This window comes from Lathamus discolor, chromosome 19 (assembly GCF_037157495.1).
Source record: "Lathamus discolor isolate bLatDis1 chromosome 19, bLatDis1.hap1, whole genome shotgun sequence".
NCBI classification, from domain to species: domain Eukaryota; kingdom Metazoa; phylum Chordata; class Aves; order Psittaciformes; family Psittacidae; genus Lathamus; species Lathamus discolor.
The window spans coordinates 834042-852740 of NC_088902.1; the positions used below are offsets into that span (position 1 = coordinate 834042).

At 46.1% G+C, this 18699-nt stretch overlaps 1 protein-coding gene across 2 annotated transcripts; it reads right to left on the reverse strand.

The window, feature by feature from the left end:
* Positions 1–1629: 1629 nt before the first annotated feature.
* NUCKS1 (nuclear casein kinase and cyclin dependent kinase substrate 1) lies at positions 1630–18642 on the reverse strand. 2 transcript variants are annotated; one of them, XM_065698180.1, is made up of 8 exons: positions 18437–18642; positions 11897–11946; positions 10755–10860; positions 8583–8638; positions 8132–8284; positions 7855–8007; positions 7070–7216; positions 1630–6092 (listed from the first exon to the last, which is right to left on the reverse strand). In XM_065698180.1, the coding sequence occupies exons 1-8, from the start codon at positions 18451–18453 to the stop codon at positions 5893–5895; spliced, it is 882 nt and encodes a 293-aa protein (XP_065554252.1). In that variant the 5' UTR covers positions 18454–18642; the 3' UTR covers positions 1630–5892. The 2 variants fall into 2 exon arrangements, with proteins under 2 accessions (XP_065554252.1, XP_065554251.1); XM_065698179.1 differs by having other exon boundaries at positions 7070–7219.
* Positions 18643–18699: the final 57 nt, after the last annotated feature.

Here is an 18699-nt window from a genome sequence, read left to right on the forward strand (position 1 = left end):
TGGATGACCGAGGGAAAGCTCCTGGGGGCAAGCGTGACACGGGAGAAGCTGCATCTCCCATCACTGCTGTGGGTAACGGGTTTTGGACCAGGGAACAACTCACAGCCCAAAGGTTGGGTTCCTTATGGCAAACACAGCTTCACTCCTTCCATCTTCCCAAGTCTGCCCTTCAACTCACAGGTAGCACCTGGAAGGTCAGCACCAAACCGCTCTGTCCGAAACCTGATTGATGCTCCTCGGGACAGCAACACGAGCTCCGTGAAGGAATGAACCCCATGTGCTCCGATACGTGTTTTTATAGCTAATATGCACAAAACCACTGCAGAAGACCCTTAAATAGCAGAAAAATTACACAAGTCATGGTTATGGGTTATAAAAGCCCTTTTATAAAGCCATTTTTAAACAAAACCAAAAAGTTTACAAAAGAAAATAAAAGATACAGAAGAATGAGTTGCTTAATATATTCCAAAAAGGAGAAAAAATAAGAGGGGACACAATTCCAACATGCTGAACAATAAAGGGTTCTTTTTCTTTGTGGTTTCTTTTAATACAAAATACAAGCGAAGGATACACATACTTAAACCAGAGCTCAGGAGCAGGTATGCAGTCCTGGGAACCCTTTCAATAAAAGCAAAGCAGGGGTTTGTTTTTGGGTTTTCTTTTTTCTTTCGTTGCAGGTACATACAGAGACTGGAATATGTAAAATTAAGTAGCACAAAAGACCATCACACAATTCTACCAATGAAGGTTGCAGCTAGAAAGTCATGAACAGGGTCAACAGGCACGTCCACTTCAACCCCTTTCATTAGAATAATTAAAAATAAAACGGTTGCTTTTATTTTAAATAAAGCATTAATGTTACATTCAGACCTCACTGCGAGTACCATGCCGCAGACCTCAGTGTTGTCAAGGTATTGCAAGAAGCACCAGCCTGATGGAAACACCCCCCGCCAATGGCACCAGATGCTGTTTGCAGCAGCCCCTTCCTCTCTCTGCTACAAGGCGTGAGCAGGGGGACTGCAAAGAGCCAGGTTTTGAGCCAAGCTCACCAGGGGATTGCAAATACTCAAGACAAATAGTCACTGCATCCCATCTAATGCTGCCTTGCTGACGGCAGGAGGCCCAAGGCCCTACCTGGAGTCTCCTCCTCTACCTTCCACGTGGTTATTCAGGGTTTGCTGTGACACGATGTTCATGGTTCAAACAAAAAATTACGTAGCTCTTATTTACAATTTTATTCTGGAACGATTGCTTCTGCGGGGAAAGAAAAGTAAAACTCACAAATCTGCAGAACACAAAGGGAAGGAGATGGCAGACGCTCCCATGCGCGCACTCACACCCGCGCACTCACACACAAAATACTTCGGGGGGCTTTTACACACATTAGTCTGGCTTAAGCTGATTTGAGTATTTTCTCCATCCCACCCACGACCCCTCCCAAAATATATATATAAAAAACCCTCGCCCCAATATACAAAGCATATGCACAATGGTGTTTGCAGTCACACTGAGCATGCTCCGGCGATGGACCCGCTCGCGGTGAGGGGGGCAGGCAGTCTAGAGAGTCAATCCCGATAGTGGTCGAGACACAAGAGTCAGCACGTGGCGAGAACTTGACTACACTTAAGAAACAGTTGTGGTTTGGTTTTAATAGAAAGAGTTCAATGAAAAGACATTCAAATGCCAGTCATCTACTGAGGTGGGAAGGCTAAAACAAGGATACACTTCATCTGGGGAGGTCTCGGAAGGACACTGTCATCTTTCAGAGCTCTGATGCTCCTCAAGACTACTTAAACCAAAAGTCACCGTGGACAGTAAGAACAGAACAGTTAGTGTTGCTTACTATTGTCATGAGCAGAACTTGTACTTAAACCTCCCAAAACTGTAGGAAAATAGTCAAAGTTCAGGGAAAATTGTCTATTTGATCATATACATATAGAATATATAATTTCCACATATAGATGTGACCCACCCCCCCCCCCAGCCTAACATCTCCTATATGCCAGCAACTATTTTGTGACAGTGTCCCTTTAAACATCCATCTGCTTACATTTTCAGATCCTGCCTCCCCCAACAGATGAACATCCACTTCTCAACTATTAAACTCATGGATCAGTTTGTAGTTTTTAAGAACCATGTGTTCAACAATATGATCTGTTATAAAAATAAACACTTCACAAACAAATTACATAAAGCAAAGCACCAGTTTCTACAGCTCAAAAGCTTCCAGCATGTTACAGTTTACTTCCCTCCCTCCTTCACCTGGGTGCCTCAGTGTTTATTGTACCTTTGGGACCATCACCAGTGGAGGGGTGAAAAAAAAAAAAAAGGAAAGAAAAGGGAAAAAAGAAAGGAATTCCAGCACATCTCCTGCCACTGCCCAGGAAGGCCATCGCCCACTGCTGCTGCTGCCCCATGGTGGCACAGGAGCTGAGCACACTCAGCACCGAGCCCTGGCGGTGGTAACGTTCCTGAGCAGAAGCCATCTAAGGTGTGCTGCTTCTCTCCCCACATGCTCTTCTGCTTTGATGAAGCTAAAAGAGAACAAAAAAGCTTCCTGGCTGCCCCATTTCCAAGTCTTGCTCTCCCCTACAATCCATTCCAAAACCACATTTTGCTTGGCATGTTTGGCATTCTCGTGCTGATCAAATAGGATGTGAAGCAAATAATCCTTAGTATGAAATTCCAACTGAAATTGCCAGTGTTCAAGCCTAGTGGCCTACTAGAGGCTGGACTGTTGACATAGAGCTGCAAAACTGAACTCGGTGGTGTAGATTCAGAAACAGAATGGACAAAAGGCAATATAATGGAAGTTAGTTCTGAACTACCATTTAAAGACTAAGAGCAGGGCACTACTTAACTGAACTTGGGAATAAATGCATTCACCTCTCTGCAAAGGCTCCAAAACTACAGCTGTGGAACAGAAGACGATCTTTCTCAAAGGCTTCTTCTGTGACTGAAACTTTCTGCTCCGGGAAGAACTATTCCACCTCCTAAAGAAAGGCATTTTTCACAGCTTTCCCTCAAGAAAACAGAAGGCTTCACACAAATTAAGTAAAAAGGACATTTAGAAATGGTTAAGTGCCACTACTGAAAAACGCTGTGTGCTAAAAACAGTAACTAAAAAGCATCAACCTTCACTATTTTCTTCTACCTGTAAAAATGGAAACCGCTGTTTCTAACTGAGGAGCCAAGAAACCATTTGGGCTTAACTTAGTGTTTGCACAAAACAGTCAGATACAGCAAAAGGTACAAAACCCCAGCAGCAGGACAGGGTTGACATCGTGTCTGGGTTGTGACAAACTCCAAGAGAAGCATCAAGCAGCCTGTACCAGCCGTGAGGCGAACGGATGAGAAAGCAGAACAGGTTTGTTAGAGCAAGGGCTGAAACTGCCAGGCAGGAAAGAATGCAGTCCAAAACCTGAACTGAGAACAACAGGAACTCGTTTTTCACAGCCTTCACTTTAGTTACCTGTGTTAGCAAAAGAAGATCATACAGTGGAACTTACAAAGGACACTCTTCAGGAAATAACCCCTGGTCTGGCAGGTAAAGAACCAACCGTTTGACCAGTCAGCTAGAGGTATTCTACAGTTAATAGCAAAAAAAACTGCCTAAGAAGCCAACAGACAATAGCTTGAAACAGTCTGGACTGAAAGGGAACAACCCCGTGGCCCAGACAGTCACAAAAGTGTATTCTATCCCCAGTTTTAATCCAACTGCTTTTGAAAACTTGGCCGTTTTCCCCGTATTACCCAAGAAGTGGAGGTAAGAGACCCTGCTCTCCCAGAAACCTGGAAGGTGGGAAGAGGGGTGGGACAGGAGAGGGGATTACATTCGCTTCTTTATCAAGAGTTGATACTTCAGCTCCAGCCTTAAGCTGTTCTGCAAAATTAAACCACTTAAAAAAGAAGATTTACAATGGAAACACCGATCATCTTTATTGTAATGGCAACAGTAGTTTCATTAGAGTAAAGAATATTAGAGAACTTAATTTTTTATAAGCCAAGGTAAAGTAATTTACCAGCCTCAATAAAATCCATGGCTATGAATCACACAAGACAATCACTCGGCTGTTAGATTAATAGTCACCCCACATTTTAGGCTCCACACTGTGCTCATCAGCATCTCCAGGCTTCCTACACCATTCAGCCCAACGTCCTTCCTGGTCATATTAGTGTCTCTCTCTACAATCCAGATAGGATTAAACACCTGGTAGCACGTGCACCAGCAATCCAACTGATTAGCTGCCTTATGTTAACCTTCAAGAGGCTGGTTACAAACTGTGTAGTTCTTTGACAAAAAGAAAGGATGCAAAGCTTCTCAGCTATAGATAACTGTGAGCGACACAGAGAAAGCACAAAGGGTTTCAAAAAGAGAAAAACGGCAGGTCCAGTTTTGAGTATTTCCACCAACAAACATGGCAGCAACCTCTGCATCGGGGTTTGAAACCCAGGGCTTGGCTACTTTAGAAAACAAGGATATGGCTGCTTGGATAAGAACACATTTAAATGCCACCACACACATCTCAAGTGTCTTGCATTTTGAGGGGGACATCCTGCTTTTTTATTAGGGAATGACAGAGCCCTGCTACACTGCTTCCAACTCCACTTCCTCCCAACTTCATCCTTCACCACTGTTCCCTAGCCAGCACTGCTCAGGCTTAGGGAGCAGAACGATGACCAATAGTCAGAAGCAGCCATGTCAATGTGAGAGCAAAGCCTCCCACACTGCAGGATGAAGACATGGAAGTGGGATCGTGGTGATGTGCACTACCATGGAAGTCTGCTGTCCAACACTGGAGCTGGAGAGGCTGAGCTCTGACTACACAGCCTCCTGAGGCCAGATGGAGGGAGAGAAGAGAAACACTTCAGCGTGACTCATGGGATCCGAGACTGACCAGAGCATTACAGGAATCCTTTGCTTCACATTTAGGAAAGGACATCCCTCGCCCCAAAAGCTAAAGAATTTAGTTTTACACTACCCATTGATTCTTTTGTTTCCTTGGGAAAACTTTACAGACATTTGCCACAATCCCAAACTGGAAACCACAGGTTTTCAAATGGTTTGCAATTTTTCTTCCCTATCCTCCCCACCTGTAGCCAACTGTGGAAGAATTAAGGGATGGGAGAAGCTTGTAGGTTGTCTATCTAGACTTGTAGAGAATAAACTGCAATTCTCCTATTGCAGAACAGTATTCTCCCCAGCAAACACAAAAGGTCTTGCATCCTGATCAGGGGGTCTTTACTAAATAGAAGACAGTGGCCCATCTACAAGTCATGATTGCTTTCCATGAAAAGCGTGCCTGAATCCAAGAAACACAGGTTTCCTCCCTGTGTTTCCCCTTCCCCAATTGGAATTCCTACCAACTACACTGGTTTCTGAGAGTGCTTTTGTCTCACCAGAAGTCTGTTAAGAGCATAGCTTCATTTTCCCCACAGATTCAAACACAGAAGAATAGTTTGAAAGAACTCTTACCAGCACTGGGCAATCTATTCTAACAAGGATTTGTAAGTATGGTTTCCACGTATCAGTCTCAACCCTTATTGCTTCACAACTGCAGTTATCCCTTGAAAGAAAAATATATATATATATATATTCAAAGGTCTGTTAATTTTGTCTCCAATGGCTTTCCTGGGGGAGGGAGAACAGAATGGCCAACAGAGAACATTGACTTCAAAACAGGACTGTGTAAGGGTTTCCTCTTATTAAAAAAAGGATACACTGTATTAAAGAGCTGAAAGTAAAGACAGCATTCAAAGCCCATGAGTCAAGCCACAGCCAAAACCGTGTTCTACCCCTAAGTGTGTTTTCTTTTCCTTTTTCTTTTTTTGTTGGGTTTTTTCTTTTTTTCCTTTTTTTTTTTTTTAAACAAAGATTTCCTCAACTGCCATTTAATCTTCCCCAGAGGGTGCTTCATCTTCAGAGCCCTCATCCCCTGACTTCTCTGGTGCAGGGCTGGCTGATTTTTTCTTTTCTGGGGGACTTTCAGGCTCTTCATCCTCTTCTTTAGGGGATGGGGTCTTTTCTTTTGTTGCCTTGGAAGCTGTGGGGCGGCCTGCCTTCCCTTTGCCTTTCACTGGGCTGGGGGTCACTGAAAGAAGAAAGAGCTTATAAAAGTTATGATCAGCAACAGAGACAAAACTGTCACGTGGCTTCATACGACCAGGACTGAGCAACACATGACGGTTTTACACTAAGTGTTAGAAACGACCTTGAAGCTCATCCGGTGCAGCCGTTCCCAGCACTGCCCAGGCCACCACTGCCCCATGGCACTGAGGCCTCGTCTCCATGGGGTGTGAACACTTGCAGGGACGGTGACTGCAGCCCTGCCCTGGGCAGCCTGTTCCAATGCCTGAGCACCCTCTGGGGCAGGAACTGTTCCTCAGCTCCATCTAAACCTGCCCTGGAGCAGCTTGAGGCCGGTTCCTCTTGTCCCATCCCCTGTTCCTTGGGAGCAGAGACCAGCCCCCTCCTGGCTTCATCCTCCTGTCAGGTAGTTAGTAAAGCTGAACTGAAAAGTTAGCTAATGATATCAGAACTATTTAATTCCATGTCCTGATCAATCACTAGATATGACACCACAAGCACAAGTTGTATTATTTGGCTACAGTTGGCTGAAATTCAGACTGCAGCTTCTCAATAGGGAAAATTTTGCTATCTATGCAGTTTTTCAACAAGACATGGAGAACAATTCAAACTCTTAATTAAGAATGAAAGCCACCACATTATTACATAGTGCTGCTTTAAATCACAGCCTGTCACATGAATTACATTGCCTACAAGAAACCTGGAGAGGGGCTTTGGACAAGGGCCTGTAGGGACAGGCCAAGGGGAATGGCTTGAACCTGCCCGAGGGGAGACTGAGCTGAGCTCTTAGGCAGAAGCTCTTCCCTGTGAGGGTGCTGAGGCGCTGGCACAGGGTGCCCAGAGAAGCTGTGGCTGCCCCATCCCTGGCAGTGTTTAATGTGAATGCTCCTGATCCCAAGATTTCTACCAAGTCTTCTAGAGCAGAAAAAGGAACTACTAACCTCTAAAGCAAAGGGAAGAGTTTTCTTTGCATACACTCACCTGTAGCCTTTAGCCTGGGCTTCGGCATTTTCTTTTCTTTCCTCTCTGGCTTGGATTTCTTGGAGACCTTTTTGTTTTTCTTTTTTGAACTGCCATAGTCACTATCATCATCGTCTTCCATGAGGAAGTCTTCGTCACTTCCTGAATCTGCTGGAAGCATAAAGAGATTCAAGTTTTTGTTGAGAAAAGAAAAGGGAGCAGAAGATACAGTTGAGGGATCTGCCAGCTCAACTGTGGAGACAGGAAACCAGGACTCTGTGACCTTAAGAGCTTTCACCTGTGTGCTAAATGACACTTTACACTGCTAGGGATAAAGCACTAGTATAATGACACAGCAAGTATTTTGAGGTCCTCTACAGATGCTCCATCTCCTTAATAAGAGTGAGAGGAGTGATCTTCTCAATGGTACTCTTAACTCCATTGTGAAATCATTCGCATTCAGTATTTCAGATTTCATTACCAGCAGAACCCATCTCTTCTGAAACAAACCGTCCTTCCTTGATTAGATCAAGGATAAAAAGTACTTTTATGTCATCTGAAAGGAGCATGAATGCTTCAAAATCAACTGGATAGCAGCAAAAAGCATGAAGATTTAACAAGTGTTAAAGCTTGGCCTGTTGGACAGACATGCCATAATAAGTTGCTGAGAAGAACAAGTTACGTCTTCACTGTCACAGTCAAAAAGTAAACTGGGTTCCTTTTGCTGTCTGGCCAAACCCATAAACTTCTGTTTAACTATACCTATGTTACATTGATTTTAACTTTTTACAATCCCATTTACTCACTCTCTTGGAACTGTGCTTCATCATCCTCTTGCTCTTCCTCCTCGCTCCCCACATCGTCCATAAGCATCTCTCGTTGTTTAGAGGCTGCTTTGGATGCTGCCTGTCGTTGCTGACGCACATTTTTGTGGTCTTCTTTTTCATCCTCACTGTCCTCTGCAGCAAAAGTCACCACGTTATAAGGAGACAGGGAATAGAGATCACCTTGAGGTAGCACAAGCGCAAGACACAGGTCAAGGCAGTCATGAGAAAGTGAATTAAGATGTTCACTGCTTTTTACCTGCAGGCCTTTTCCTGGATTTGGAGGCTGCCCTCTTGTTCTTTTCTGGTTTAGCCTTTTTTCCTTTTTTGCTTTTTTGAGAGCTCTCATAGTCACTGTCAGCTTTGCCATCATCTGCTCCTAAGTCATCATCTTCGCTGCCAAAATCTTCATCTGGAAGGAAAAGGCACAACTATGAAGTTTCTTGTATGATGCTGAAAGAGGGACAAGAACTAGAGGGAAGAGGTTCACAGACACCTATCTGCTGCATATTACAACACAAAACCAAGTTATCCCAAACCAGGATGGGAAATAACAGCAGCAAGAAGCAGCATCCAGCTTAAGTGTATTAGGAAAGTGCATGCTTCTCTAGGCAGAACAGTTTCTTTCCTGTGCTAAATCCTACTCCTGTAACTCATACAACCTGCTCTTCACTTTGTTGGTACACTATCTGCACAATGTAGTTAGTTACCTGCCGAGTGTGAATCGTCTTTCTTAGTCTTCACATCTTTTTCTTCTGAATCCTCACTGAAAATGAGAGAAAGACAGGGTTTGGCTGCTGTTTTAACTTTGGTTTCAGGTACTGACATATGGAAAACACAAATATGCAGAGAGCAAACTGATCTCCAGGCTGGGAATAGGCACTTGTCCCGGACATCACCATGTTATACTTCGGAATGAATCAGCAGTGAATAGAGAGATCATGGTTGGAAAGGTAACGTTCAACCTTTGAATCACAGACAAACTTAAAGTGATCCAACTAGGAAATAATAAGGTTGAGATGAGCCATGCACTTCACTCTTAACCCTACCAATAATACAGGTCTTACATTTTACTGTTAGAAATTAAGTTTTATATAATGCATGGCTGAGTCTATAAATGGAATAAAGTTTTATACTGAGTATTATAGTAATCCTTTTATGTCACTGCTTTCTTTGGACCCCTTCATCCTCTGTTGCTGCACAGCACTTGACTAGCACGTATTTGGTTTACAATCTCTCCAATGATCTCATTTCTGAGGGAGTTTCACCACTCTGCACCAGAGGGCATCCCTATCAAGCAGGTACTCATGCTCTTATCCAAACCTCCATCGTTAGTCATTCCCACTGGCCAGAGAGGGCTTTCCTTTCAGCATGTAAGAACGTGCACTCCAATCGGGAAGCAAGCAAGTGTTCTGAGCAAGAGTGGCGAGGACTCTGGTAAGGGCCAATGATGTATAATAGATCAAACCTCCGCTGCTTTCCGATCCAGCAGCTGGAGCTGCCTCACAACACTTCAACTCTCATAGTTAAGGTAACTTGTCCCATCACAGCCCCTCAAGCATGGATGTTTTCTGTGTGGGTTTCAGTCCCTTGAAGATATGAGCTGGTTTTCCATGCAAGCCCCCTGTGAGTTTTGCAATACATATAGAACTGTTCTTACAGATTAAAAACCTAAAAGGACATCAAGGTCAGCTACTAAATTGCTTTGGGAGCTGCCCAGCCCTATCACTTTAGAGGTCATATCCATTAAATCCTTGATTTCTGGTATTCCTGGTTATTACCCAGGGTGAAAACAGTCTCTCCCACTCAGTTCACAACAGCAGGTGGACCATGGAAATATTTGTATGCCTACATTCATGGAACAGGAAGATGATAGGGAAGCCTCCAAAGTGTACAGTGCAACAGGACCAAGAGACACCTTGGGCTTACAGAGTATGAATAAACTCCATCCCTGAAGCTGGTGTCTCTCATGAGGGCAGTCAGTTGACTTAAGAGGTGTTATGGCAATCATTTGCTGACCATAGTTACTGTAAACAGGAAGATACCTCCACTCTACAGGAAAGACTTCCACTGTTCAGTAGGACATCACTTAGAACAGAGTCCCTTCATACTGCTGGAGCAACTCAGTTATCAAAGCAGGTTACTTTGGTTATGAATTAGACAAGACTAGAAATGAGAAACAAAGAAATACAACAAATGGCCCCAGCTCCTAACTGCCACTGTACTGTCGCATTTAATCTTTAACCAAAAGGGGAAACGGCTTTAAACTGAAAGAGGGGAGAATTAGATTAGATATTAGGCAGAAGTTGGAGAACTTCTGAGGGTGGTGATGGTAGTGAGGCGCTGGCACAGGGTGCCCAGAGAAGCTGTGGCTGCCCCATCCCTGGCAGTGCTCAAGGCCAGGTTTGACAGGGCTTAGACAAGCAGAAGGTGTCCCTGCTCATGGCAGGGGGTTGGAACTGGAGGAGCTTTAAGGTCCCTTCAACCCAAACCATTCCATGATTCTATGAATGCTTCAAGCATATGGAAAAAACATGGAAAACAGAATGCATCTCGCCACTGACTTACCTGGATAATTGGAACAGTTGCAAGTTTCTGTAACTCTGATCATATTCCTTCCCATTCCCACCACCTATCTCTGGAAATTTCAATGGCAAAGTACTAGTGACAAGTACTTTCCACATGATTTCTCTGTCTATTCGGATGAGAAAGAACCACCTCAATGTCCAAACTGATTATTCAAGCTTTGTGATTGAGAGCTCTGTAACTCACACTGCAGACCTTGAACTCCACTTACAATCACTCCTCTTAGGATTTACTGCTCCCCAGACACAGGACAAGGTTTGGAGCCATGTTTGTAGTGGATGAAGTGCTGCTTTTACCTGTCCTCCTGAGAGTTCTTCCCAGATCTCCTCTTATTTTTAGCCTCCCGGGGAGATGAACGGATTTTCTTGGATGGGGGACCTGAATCTCTTCCATAATCTTCATCTGGATGGGACAGCACAAAATGGCTTTGAGTCAAACTCCTAGTTCCCAGTAAACTGACTTCTTCAGCTATCACTTAAACTGCCCATTTCATGCACACCAAAAAGAAGCCCTTAAAAAACCCAAACCAACACAGTAACAAAACCACAAAGCTTCAAACAGAACTTTACAGAAGCAAAGTCCTGTCTTTAACCAGTGATTTACCTTTTCTTCCACCGGCAGCACAATCAATGCCCCACACAGACAAGTCTGACATAGGAAGATGAGCTACAGAAAGCCTCACAAGAGAACACAGTGTCTCATTTTACAGAAACAGAGTTGTTATCTAAACTGATTACAAGTTAACATCCCTACATATTTCTACACGCTTTTAACAGCACTTTATTTACTGTGCTGTGATGGGAAAAAACACATGTCATTGTGGAGTAGTTTACACAGTAACTTTTTACAACTATTACACAATGCCTTATACAATAGGAGAACAGGACTGCAATGAAGAACTATGCACATTTGTTTCCATTATCAGCGCAGCCTCACTGAGCAAACAGTAGCACTATGAGTGCTTTCTGAGATCATAAAACGTATTCCATATGGCTTCCAGAAACATTCCATTAATTCACCGGGACATAAAGACTGGGGGTTTGGAGATGCAATTCCCAAAAATGCCTCCTGACATTATGGGATTAACTGGAGTCCCACTAAACTGGAAACATATTTTATGGGAGAAAAAGTGGCATCAGGGAGATGCTGCCCCAGAACATAACATAGACCAAGGAAGAAAATTGTTGCTGCCAACAGCCTCAAGGCACTACAACAATACAAAGCATTAAATAGTAAGATTCCTATCACCATTGTTTGCTTAATACAAAGCATATGAGCATCATTATATTTGCAAATACTTATTAACAGTTCAGGCTGTGAAGAGCAGAAAGTCCTTCGAATGTTAAGTTAAAGATGGGACCAGAAGCAAAACAGTTGATACACAAAGCAATAAATGAACTAGGCCCAAGGTTATATTGGTAAGAAAAAAGTCATTTACCAGCATCATCTGATTCCTGAAACTGGGAATAATCGACCACCTTCCTGTTCCTGTTCAAAAGCAAGGGGAAAACAGAAGTTAGCAATTTGAGATGCAAAAGCTTTCTGCAAGTACCAAGAAAGTGCCATATCCTTGCTTCCAGTGCAGGACTTGCAGCCTAAAAACTCTCCTAAGCAAGCCACCTACACCTTTGAAGTCAGAGATGAACACACAGTATATTCTAGCATTTTCCTAAGGAGCTGTTATAATAGACTGGATTATAGTCTTGGAGTTGAGAAGTGCTTTGTGATAAGTAGCACTCTCTTATGGCTCATGGCTGCAGTGAGGAAGAGCCATCTTAACCTGCACTACATGGTTCTTTCATTATTCACACTATGGAGCTATCATTATGTATCACCACACTAGCGAAAGCCTGATCTAAAGCAGTGTTCCCACCCCAAGATTAAAGATGCACTTCAAGAAAGCATCAGCCTGAACTTTAAGCCAGAGCTTCCCCTAAGATCCTGTGGCACAGCTGTGTTATTTAAGACCAGGATTCCAGGTGTAAAACAAGCACACAAATAGCAGCATGAATTGGAGAAACACTTCCATATTGCTTTCCAACGCCTGTGACTCAAAGTCAGTGGCAAAGCTGATTTTGCAGCAATCACCACCCATGCTCACCTCTACAGCCAGAAAAGTCAAGCAAGTGGTAGGACTTGGAGGACCACTGCAAAGAGAAGGCAACACAAGCCCCCTCCAGCACATGAACCACAAGGCCCTCCCCCTCTCCTGCCCTGCTGAATTCCACACACAAACTGGACTGCACTTTGCAATTAACATCATGCATTGCTGCCAAGAGCATCGAGCTGAAAGATGTCTCAAAGGCCATTGTTGCCTTCTGGCTGTTGATCCATTTGAAATCAAGTGTGAGCTGCCCTCCTGTACAAGTACCTCTCCCCAAGGCTTGCAGCAACAGGCATCAGAAGATGAAGAAACACAACTGTTTTATTTCAACCCTGCACCGAGCCTCCTTAAAAAACTCCCCCAAAACTCCAAGCTCTCAACAAAGAAAGCCCCAACAAGCAAAGAGAAGGGAAGTAAAACCAGTCATTAGATTGCTACAGGCTGAATCGCATCCAAGCTGCAGAGTACGCGCAAGTGGAACAAAGTACAAGAACAACGTGCTCCTGAGCACTGCTCGCTCACAGCCCCAGCACAGGAGTACACCAGCTCAAGAACACAACCACTGGCAAAGCTTGTTACAGTGCACTGTCCAGGAACTCCAATTCCTATTCCTACAGGCAGCCTTCCTGAAGATTGCCTCCTGATGCGCCTCCCATGTGAAAGCACTGATTTTATTCTAGTAAGCATGTGAAGAACAATGAAGTTACTAAATAAGATGTTTAATCACTTCTCTAACATGCAAGATGGAAGTTGTAATCTTGCCACCTTGTAGTAACTTGGTCACACGCAGCTTTATCTTCCTTTTTTCAGTCAGAGACCCAGATTAAACCAGGCCCTGAAAACATAGCACAGACAATAGAACTTTAGTGAAAAACACTGTCCCTATGGAAAACATCCTTCCTCTTTCTGAACTCTGTACCCTGTGTTCAGCTGGACAGTAAATCCTGCCAGGCTCTCATTACCTGCTGAACAGGAGCAGTGATACTGATATTAAAACCCCATCACTATGGCAGAAGGAAACTAGAGAGAAGGCAGTTTGTCTTGCTTGATCTGATTTTGCAGGGCAAGGAGAAGAGCAGAGGAAAAGGAATAACCTACAGTGAGATTCCTGCAGACAGAAACGTGCAGGTCTTCCCAACAGAGCCAGAGAAGCTCCCAAGGGCAGAACCAGCAAACAAACTCTCCCGCCTCCGCCATTCTCCTCTCTCTATACTCATCACTCACCCCATGGAGATCAACTTATGCTTGGCTGTAGACCTGTCAACAGCACTCGTGTGCAGTGCTTAGTAACTACAAGCCTGCAGAGAGAGACTGCATCTTTTATTATGCCAAGGTGATAAAAACAGAGCAGATAAGTACACTAGGGCTTAGAGCCAGAGAAAAAGTAGTGCTGGTTTTGTAAAAAACTAGAAGCTGTTAAGGCAAGCAACCAGATATAAACCATTTCTTACAACCAGGCAATAAACCATTTCTTACATTCAGTTAGACTGAGCATAAGACAATCTTGTAGGCATCTGGGATAGATACTGTTCAAGCTGGTTTCAAACACACACTGAAACTTTAACGTAACTCACTTGCTAATTCAGCTTAACATTTACAGTGTGCATGTGAGAAGGAACTGGGGAAGAAAAGGTAGAGAGAGAAGTTGCTACAGTAAGTTTTATTTTACAGCAGTCAGTCCAGTACCGCTGGAATAAAGAGTAACTCTTCTAGGAAGTCCACAGCACTCGCTGAGCAAAGTAATGCTCAAGTCATTTACTAAGAACTCAGAAATACCCAATGGCTTTTATAACCCATACTCAATGCCCACCAAGCTGAGTAAGGATTGTATAGGAATACCCCATCTCCGGCTAGTAAGCTCCCTAACTCCTCAGCCTTTGGAAGTCAACATGTCAGATTACCACCATTTGGGAAGTTTTTGGCTTTGTAAAGGGAATGCTCAGCTCCCAGGTATTAAAATCCACAGATCAAGTCCCAGTTTAAACAAAATAACACATCTGCTCCTGAAAAGCAACGCTGGGAGTCTTCAAAAGGCTGGTGACCCATCTCATCGAGCACTGAAGAGGAATGGTTAGGACAAATAAACGGCAGATTAAATGGTTACTGATGGGGCTTTTGGTTTTAACTCCAGCATTTAACCGCTATCACCATCAAACAAGCACTGTGAGGAACATCAGGGCCCTTCCCTCAGTGCAGAACAGTGTTCACTTCTGAGTTCTCTTTCCCGGCTGGTAAAGATGTCCCACTCTGAGGGCAGCATCTTGTCAATAAGTATTGCCATTAAAAGCACCCCTTTGGTGCCTCTCTTACCCAGAGATAAGATAGCCAGGAAATGTTTTTCCTAGAGACTTTCAAAGCTGTGCAAAACAAACACCCAGTGCTGGATTTAGGCCTTAAACGAACATTCACTTGCAAGGACACAGCAGAAGCTGAAACATCAAAGCCCAGTGACAATTCTGTACCTAAAGCACACCGCTATGGCGTTAGATGGTCAAAACTGGCACAGCTGTACTCAGACAAGACTCAAGGAGAGGTTCCCAATTACAGAGGTTATTGCTTGGGGCTGGACTCGGGCTAACTCCAAACATCTCTTAAGACTAAGCACTGCTCATGGCATCTGGAGGAATTTTTAGGGATACGCATGACTTGGAACTCCATAAAACAATTAAATGATTTATGCAGCAACAGTTTTGGGCCCATCCTCCATTTGAGCCTAACTACAATTACTAAATACAATACAGAAATGGCCTGACGCAGCGCAGGGGGAGGAAAACCACAAACCCCCAAACACCCCCTCCCAAATCAATTCTGCAACCTGTGCAGTTCCAGGTATTTCAATTTCTACTGCACCTTTGCCTTGCTCTGTTTCTCTTCAGGCTGAACGTTTTGAGAGCAAGGATCAAATCTTTTTGCTTATCTGGAAAGCATCCACAGCTTATCTCTGGACACAACCACACATTATTCCTTAAGTTAAATCGCCAAGGAAGAGCTGTTTTCCCTCCTACTCCATGCAAGAAATCACAATATTTGTATTTTACATTGTCCAGGTACAAGACTGGCAACAAGACATATTTAGAGAAATACAGCTTTTCCTGCAAGCAAAACGTCAAAAGGTTCCCCCTCCCCTGTGGTGCCAATGGAAGACTGGGATTCAAGTGTCACTAATACAGAAAAATTAAGTGCCTTGAAGCACTGAGATGGATCAATTCATAACTGCCTTTAATCTTAGAATGAACAAACACAAACCCCTGCGACTTCTCTACTCGCCCAATGCCTGCAGGGAAGGAATTACCAGCGAGTGAAAGCAGTCAGCAAGGAAAAGCAGAAGCAAAGGCCAGCCAATGAAGAGTCAAAATTCTTCCTTGAAACACATTAACTGTTCTTTATAAAAACAGTGCCTCAAAATTGGGTATTTCAGTTGTATGAAGGGACAGGAAGGGATGGCACGACGCAGCCACCAGCTCCAAACACTCTCTGCAGTACTTGAGTGGAAGCAGCCACATGAAGCAGAGGTTCAGTGACTGGAGCTTCCTTTCCTTTCCACTTCTTGCCATTTGCCAACAATAGTGCAGATATCATCACTACCCACCCAGGAGCAGTTTAATTGTGTAGAAAGCACTTGGGTCCAAGGGCCAGGCAAACGAAGCCTGTAAATACCAGGACTTCACTACCACTTCACACCAATTTTAAAGGAACCAAAGTATTAAGGCAATATTCCACCAACAAGTGGAGGAGAAACAAGGACAGGGGCTGGATTTTACAAAGTTCCTTGTTTCAGACACATGCAGATCCACCAGAAACTAGCAAACATAATAAATTAAGTCAAAGCCCACTGAACACAGCAAAACTTTTCCAACACTCAAACCCCTCCCCAGACTTCCATGTTAGTAACAAGCCAAGACACCCAGACAACACCTCAGAGCCAACAACGGGAGGAGTTTCTGATTTAAACCTGTGAAGGGAGCTCTCCAGTCACTCCCTAGCAGAGCAGCAGGCTGCACCAGCCACTGAGGAGCAACATTTTTCCCCCGGCAGGGCTGTTTAACACAGCTACATAACGGACTGCCAGACCTGCTCCTCACACGTGCCAAAGGGTTTGCTGCTGCTAGCAGCCTGCTGGACTTTAGCACCTCGTTTTCCTGCCTGTCAGCAGAGGTGACCCAAGTCAGCTCTTTCACAACGCTGCAGGGCCGGGCACATTTCTATTCATCGATTATTTTTGTCTAGAAATGGTGGCTTAGAAAGCTACTGAATAGCAGAAAGCTTGGGAGCTACTTGGGCAGACACAACACCTCCCTTACCTGTAGCGAGCCTCCCGGGCTGGCAAGTTAATCACCAGCAGAACACGCACTGAAGTGTCACCCTGAGCAGCAAAGTCACATCACCTCTGTATTTCAGAGCACAGGCACTGTCATTCAAGATCAGACCACCAGTCCATCTCGTCCACCAGCCTGCCTTGCAAAAGGCCAAAGCCTGATGCTGCAGAGCAGGGAATACGCACTCCTATTAATCCACCTTTTGGACCCAAGACAATTCCCTGAGACTGGAACTTGAGCTTTACCTGCCCTTACCTATGCATACAGGAATACACGCTATTGGGGCAAAAAAAAGGAGCTATGAACTAACAAGTGTTTCCCTAATCACTGTGCCAAACTCCCCCACTTAGCACAGTCCTAGCTTCCAGCTATTTAACTCTTGTGCGCTAGAACCATTACTTAACTACAAAGGCTACCAGCTATAAACGTACATATGTAAGTTTTCACAGCCATAATTAATTCCACATTGATTATTCCACAAGACCCAGGACGCCCAGGATCCGCAGACCAGGCTCACTGGGAATGAAAGCACAACCACTTACTTACAGTACCTTGAGAATGAAAACATTTCAGAGCATACAAACAATACCTGATGAAACCTCTTACTTGCGCTATGAAGACAATTCAAATCTCAAGTCCACCCTCTGAGCACTTTCCAGTTCCCTCTTCCCCCCCTTCAGATACATGCCCTGGGATTTCAAAGCCACCACGATCCAACACCGTGGCTCAGGTTACCCTGCAGCCCCCCCAGCTCCAGGCGCAACCAAAGGCACAACCACCAGGACCTACCTCCCCTGCAGCTGACAGCACAGCCCGCTACGTAAACGCCCCACGGGTTCCTCCTTCCACGGGCTAAACCCAACGCTCTCAGGGGGGAAACACCCGTAGGAAACGGACCCGGGGACCGCACTTAGCGCCCAGGCGAGAGGAAAAGGGCGTGCGCTGAGCGCTGCTCCCACCAGAGGGGGCGGCTCCTCCCAACTCCTCCCCTAAACGTGGTTTAGCTCCATGCACAGCCCCTCGGCCCAGACCCTGCCCGGGCCCGGCGCTGGGCGTGCGGGTCCCCTCCCCCTGCGGCGTGCTCCGCTTCCCCCCGCGCAGGGAGCGGGCCGCAGGGGCTGCGGCGCGGGCGGCCCTCGGCGGAGATGCGCCGCTCCCGTTACAAAACGCTGCGCGCAGCCTCTCCCCGGGCCTGCAGCGCCCCAGCCCCTCGGCGAGGCGGCGAGCGAGGCCGGGCCGCTCGGAGGGAGCGATCGGCGGGGAACGCGCGACCCAGCGGGCACCTGCAGGGAAACGGGCCCGTGCTGGGCCCGTGCTGCGCCCGCGCGGCCTCCCGGCCCCTCACCCCGCCCCTCCGCGGCTCGCCCGGGCCTCGGGCTGCCCCTTCCCCAGGCACGGCCCGCGGCGAGGCCTGCGGCAGGGCGGGCGGCCCGGCCCGCAGCGCCGGGGGCCGGGCCCGGGCAGGGAGGGAGGGAGCAGGGAGGGCAGGAGGCAGCGCTGGCGCCGCGGGTGGGAGGAGAGGCGGGAGCGGGGCCTCCGCGCCCCGCCAAGGACTCACCTGACAGGCCTGGACATCTTCCCCGGCGGTTCGGGCCCGGCGCGGGCAGCGTCACCCAGCGCGGAGGGGAACGGGGCACGGAGCGGTCGCTCGCTGCGGGCTCGGCGTCGCCCGTCCCCTCCCCGGAGCGAGCGGGAGCCCTGGGCCCAGCGCCTCGGGCCGCGCCTCCGGAGCCGCCTCTCCCCCCCTCAGGCGCTGCCGCCGTTGCCCGCGCCCCCCCGCCGCCGCCGCCGCCGCCCGCTGCTCTGCGAGGCCCGCGCGGC